This window comes from Ptychodera flava, unplaced genomic scaffold, assembly GCF_041260155.1.
Source record: "Ptychodera flava strain L36383 unplaced genomic scaffold, AS_Pfla_20210202 Scaffold_30__1_contigs__length_3116999_pilon, whole genome shotgun sequence".
Classification (NCBI taxonomy): Eukaryota; Metazoa; Hemichordata; class Enteropneusta; family Ptychoderidae; genus Ptychodera; species Ptychodera flava.
The window spans coordinates 1673044-1678607 of NW_027248352.1; the positions used below are offsets into that span (position 1 = coordinate 1673044).

The 5564-nt window shown below is 36.3% G+C and overlaps 1 protein-coding gene across 1 annotated transcript; it reads right to left on the minus strand.

Moving 5' to 3' along the window:
* Positions 1 to 1476: 1476 nt before the first annotated feature.
* Positions 1477 to 5338, minus strand: LOC139127328 (uncharacterized). Its single transcript, XM_070693248.1, has 3 exons — positions 4941 to 5338; positions 4298 to 4404; positions 1477 to 3489 (listed from the first exon to the last, which is right to left on the minus strand). The coding sequence occupies exons 1-3, from the start codon at positions 5110 to 5112 to the stop codon at positions 3166 to 3168; spliced, it is 603 nt and encodes a 200-aa protein (XP_070549349.1). The 5' UTR covers positions 5113 to 5338; the 3' UTR covers positions 1477 to 3165.
* Between the last annotated feature and the right edge of the window lie 226 nt (positions 5339 to 5564).

Below are 5564 nucleotides of genomic sequence, written 5' to 3' on the forward strand. Positions count from 1 at the left end.
GAAGTGTTGTTTTGATGATTTGTTGTATTTTGTTGTGTTTATGAAGACGTACGCGTACAGAAGTTAGGATTGTTTGTTGTTTCTCTCCTCAGTTGGCTAATTATGCCAGAGCTAGTGATCCGTATGTGATACAATGGTCCTGTTTGACCGAATGGCCTGAGGAAGTGATACAGATAGCGATATTGAGGTTTATCGCATTTTTGGTGTTTATTTTGAAGTCTTTGGTTTGATGATATTTCGGTGTTGATGTTTTGTTTTTGTTGTTGTTTTGTTTTGATGGAGATTATGCGAGAAAGAGCCTCGGATTTTGGCACAAAAGTTTGCTGTTGCTACAGTCTAGTTATGCCTAGCAGTCGTTGCTATGGTGACCATAAGCAGATAATGCCTTTCCACTATTCCAGGGTCACGATTACATAACCCTTCTAATATAAATCACCCATCTTCCAGTTTTCAACAGATATTCACAGTATTGTATATGTTATTGATAGTAACTTTATTAGGATTTAAGAAATTATTAATGGGATTAGACAAACGTATATAATTAGTTAGAGTTTATTGTAACGCTTTTATGTATTTTTCAAGATAAGATAAGTTAGTATTTTACTCTGTATTTTACGTTACTTTATAACAGTATATCATTAGACTTGTAATTTTCATTTTAGACGTAGATTATTTTATAAAAAAAAAAAAATTTGAGTAAGAGATGACAACACTGCCTGTTATGTATTTTCTCGTATTTTAATCACACTGTGTTTTATTTTAGATATTTTCTTTAGACAGAAACTTTTACTTTCTTTGTATAGCGTCATTGCTTTTGACCAGCGAGGACGCTGGTTATTAAAAAGGTGGGAGAGTGTAACGCCCTCCTTTTCGCTTCCTTTCCCTTTTTCCCAGGATTTCATAGTTTTAAACTTGTAGTAATTCACTTGAACTCTAGTAACCTCACAGTGACCTCCAAGACTACACTGAGTTCCTATGCTTATTCCCTTGACGATTGTAGTTTCCTATTACTCACTAAGACTGTTTACGTTCACAACCTTGAAGTAACCGTCGCTGTCTTGTGTTGAGTGATGTATTGTTTTAACAGATGTTAAACTCATTAGAAGTGACCGGAGGTTGACGTTGACTCAAACTTCGTGTTGAAAGAACACTTCGTCCTGTTTTGACAATATTTCCTGTCCTTTAATATTTTCCGACATGATCTGTATTTAATTAAAATTGTAGCTTGAGTCATTCATTATCATATGTAGATTTGGAAACTATTTAAGTTGTATACTTTTTAGAAGTAGAACGGAACGGTGTGGAGCAGGGACCTGAGAACGGTGTTTAGTAATAAAGATTGAAGTTGTGCTTACAACCGACAACTTGGTGTCAAGCTTCAGTTACTGAAAGCATTACGATCCCAGACCGGTACCTCAACCCAGAGAGATGAAAGTACAAACGTGACAATACAATGAATTGCAATAAAGTGAATCCCAATGAAACCTTATTTATCATAAAACATATCACATTGGTGAAGCATTGTCAGAGAGATTAGCATGCATAATACTCTTTGAAATCTACTCAGTAGTCAGTGACAAACAATGCATTATCTCATGTTTGCTTACATTTGTTAAAATCTCCTTGAATACTTCTCAATGGAGTGTAAACAATAATTTAGTTTTATTTAAGTTCATTTCTAAGGAAATTAAGACTTATAACAATTGCTATTATGCTAATTCACACCAAATGCAGTACTAGATCCAGTATGAGATACTTTTACTACACCATAAATTTGCTATCAATATTCAGACTACAATTATTCATCTACATAATATTACATTTGTTACCACCTCATTGAGAAATACAATTGTGTAGCAGTATACTTCCTCAAATTTAACTTAAATCAGAAATTGCTCATTATGTATCAGTATTCACTGCACATTCAATATTTTTAATATATACAAAGCACAGTATAGCACTGCAATAACAACTTTTTAACTGTTACTATTGAGTATGACACAATGCATTGATGTATTGTAGCCATATAAGAAAAGAATAGATAGACAGATATATAGATGTTAAGATAGATAGATAGACAGACAGATAGATGTTTTACAAACTGCTATTTTTCAAAGTGTTACCACAGCACCATTTATTTACTATGTGTAGCAGTGTTGCAGAAGTATGTGGCCCTGTATGGCTCCCTAACATACCGTAGCACTCTGGTCTGGAGATCCCGATATCTCTCTCTGGACAGACCACCAGCTGGCAGTACTGTGGGTAAAGTATCATCACTTGGTGGCCATGTAACCCCCCTTTTCACTAAATAAACACGTTCCTCAACTCCAATTACTGATTTTTTTACATACACAGCCCCTGGGTCATCTTTAGTGAATCTAAAGTGATGATAGCCACTGATTCCCCTGAGATTTCTGAGAAACTTCTTAAAAAACTCATCCCACTCCCTCCACTGGAAATTCAACTCACTTTCAACATCACCTGATGCATATGAAGACATGTATGGTCTAGAGGAGTTGACCTTTGAACTTTTATTGACAACATTACACAGTTGTGCCATAGTGTCAACGTCACTCCTCCTATACAACTGACGGATCTTACCAAATGCCGAGTCACATACACATTTAGTATGGCCAGCTTCCATAAAGTGATATGTGATCTCCTCATGTTTACCTGTGCTACAACGATAAATAAAATAATGCAATAAACTCTTGTTTTTATTTTGACCAGAACAGTTATCTGCATGGAAAGAAGCACATTTTTCACCAAGGCCAAAATTTCTAAGAAAATCATCCAACATACTAATTACATTATTTGGCCCATGACACTTCTTGTTGTCTGGCTGTATGGTTTGTGATTCGTCAAATACATAATTCATCTGTAATTTACATGCCTCATTGTGAATACCAAAACAATTAACTTTCATTGGATTGAGAAAATAAAGTGGTCCTACTTGACGCGATTGATGGGGTAATAGAAAACTCTGAGCAAAATCAAACGTATAGTGTACTTTAGATAAATTATTACAACAGAAATTATAGTGACCTGGCTTAATTACTTCTTTGACAGGCTCATACTCTGCTGTTGCCATTTTTATCAATTCATTACAAAATTCCCTTTCAGACTGTGCACTTAAAATGTGATTACTGAATTCAGTTGTAACAGTCAACTTATCAGATTCACTTGTTGCATATTGAATAGACTGTCTGAAAGCTTCACACTTTGGACAAACATCAGTCCTTGGTTCCATCCGTTTGATATGTGGCACACAGCTACTCCAAATATTGCGGAAAGTTGTCTCACCAACAGCCATGCGTGGAGGGTCACTTTGTTGACAACTCTCTGTATACTTGTCATATACCTCACTCTGGTGTCACATGAAGGTAGGTAGATGGGGGGATGATCATCTCTACCCCTTGGAGCAGCTGGCATCGGTAACCCTTTCTCATCCGCGTACCTTATAAGGAATTGTACAACATCCTCAATAACCTAGAGATCAAAGAGGGTACAGGAAATGTTACTGAAAGGAACACATCATGCCTTGTAAAACTTCCACAAATTCCGGAACTACAAAATATAATGTATGACAATAAAAAATCACACTTGGATTGATATAACCTCTAAGATATATCAAAAATTTGTTTGTTTATCATTATTTCGCAGCTGTTAAAAGTAAGTGGTTTGTCACTAACAAATAATTACAGAGAAAAACGAATGCAGATACTGGCATTATTTCACTTAAAATTATTGTTTCACAGAAATAGATGAACTGAAGTTTCATTTGTTGTTAATTGCAGGTGAAAATTCAACTTGAATTTGGCCAGAGTAATTTTAACTCAGTGTTATGCATCCCAGTATGCATAGTGTTTTAGAAGATTATCATGAAAATCACTCTACTCATTAATTTTTCTCAATAAAGAGTAGTCTTTGAATGTAGCAAAGCACAAAATGCCTTTCATAATACACAGCTGGTAAAATACAATAGACAGTGATATGTTTTGTGTGCTATGCAATGAAATCACACATTTTTCAATGTATCAAATTGTAGAATGAGTGAATATTTTAAAAACGAACTACTGACAAAAGTCATTTTTTCACCCTACCCACTCAACTTTCAATATTTCCAGTGGTATTTAAATCCAGATTTGAATTGCTAAATAAACTGAAAGTCCTCCATGTTCAAATTTGTCTTGAAGAAGTCTAAGGCAATTTACAACGATAGCAACCTTTAACAGAAAATATCTACCAATGAAAAATAAGTGACTGGATCCAAGAAAGTATTGTACACAATCTTTACCTCAAATGTGTATGTGTTGACTGGTTTTCTCCCTTTCAAACCATGTTGTCTTGGTATTACACCATTCTCCTTATAGTGCCTTTTCAAGTTTTTAAAGGCAGTTTCCCCTGAGGAAAAAGACGTTTAGCTGATGAAATGTATAGTCTCAACATGTATACATAATGTGTTTCAAGATATTGGAAGCCATAATTGATTTCAGTGAGATCATGTGATTGTCAGAGAACACAGAACCACATTTCGATTGAAGACTCGCAATACCCTTATTTATTTTCACGTTTCACATCGAACTTGGACACATACACCTAATTAACACTTATGAAATAAGTTTAAGATTATCGGTTTGGTTTCGTGACAAAACAGAGTATTTCTGGTTTGTGTGAAGTCCGATTATTATAGAGGTCATGTTTGTTTACAAAACGAGGGCTTGCGCCAAGACGTCATAACATGAATCCGTGTACAGTCAGAGCAAAGCTACTTTTTTTGGTTTGATCGTAGCGTCGAGTTAAACTTTATTCCTGTTGTACATAACTGGTTGAAATCATAATGCTTTTACTGTCGAAGAATAACTGATTCATTTGCAGAAAAATCGGGCATGTTTAATCAAAATTCCGTCAGACGAAATTAGACTGGAATTTGGACTTACCGACATAATAACAGTATCGCCAGACCTTCTCACAAACTTTCACGCCGTCGAACTTGTAGATAAAACGTTGACACTCTCGCTTACCACCTCGAACTGTGTCCCCGGAGAATGTATTCTCATCAAGCTTTGCCAAGATTAGAATGTCCCGTTGATCTTTGGTAAACTCTGCCATATTCAGTCGATGATGAAAGACGACGTCGAGTTTCAGTTTCCCAAAACACTCGTCTTTGCAGCCACAACCTTTCTCAAACGTCGCCCGGACGGCAGCTCGGTCAAGATCGACATTTGGCCCAGTATCTCGCAATCCATCGACACCGTTTACCGGTAGGTTGTCGTTAAAAAGGCTGGCTAGTTGACTTGCCTCAGAAATATCGACACTGCCATCATCATCGTCATCATCGTCACGACGTCATCAGACGTTACCTCCAGACTGGCATCAGGTGGTGTCAATATCGACACACTTGACAGCTGAGAGTTGGTATAACTAATATCAGCGTTCTCCGATTCCGGGCAGTAAACAGATGAAATTTCATCGTGTCTGTCCTGCAGTAGCTGTACTAGCTCTCCATCAAGGTCAGGATCAATTGGAATGTCAGACATACTAAAATCAAGCTGTTTCAGTCG

What these genes read in the sequence shown, in the direction of transcription:
- LOC139127328 (XM_070693248.1), bottom strand. Translation starts at nt 5,112, where the DNA reads ATGGCAGAGTTTACCAAAGATCAACGGGACATTCTAATCTTGGCAAAG. An exon ending in GCGATACTGTTATTATGTCG is followed by an intron (nt 4,405 to 4,940) that starts GTAAGTCCAAAT and finishes CTTTTTCCTCAG; the next exon opens with GGGAAACTGCCTTTAAAAAC. An exon ending in TCAACACATACACATTTGAG is followed by an intron (nt 3,490 to 4,297) that starts GTAAAGATTGTG and finishes TTTGATCTCTAG; the next exon opens with GTTATTGAGGATGTTGTACA.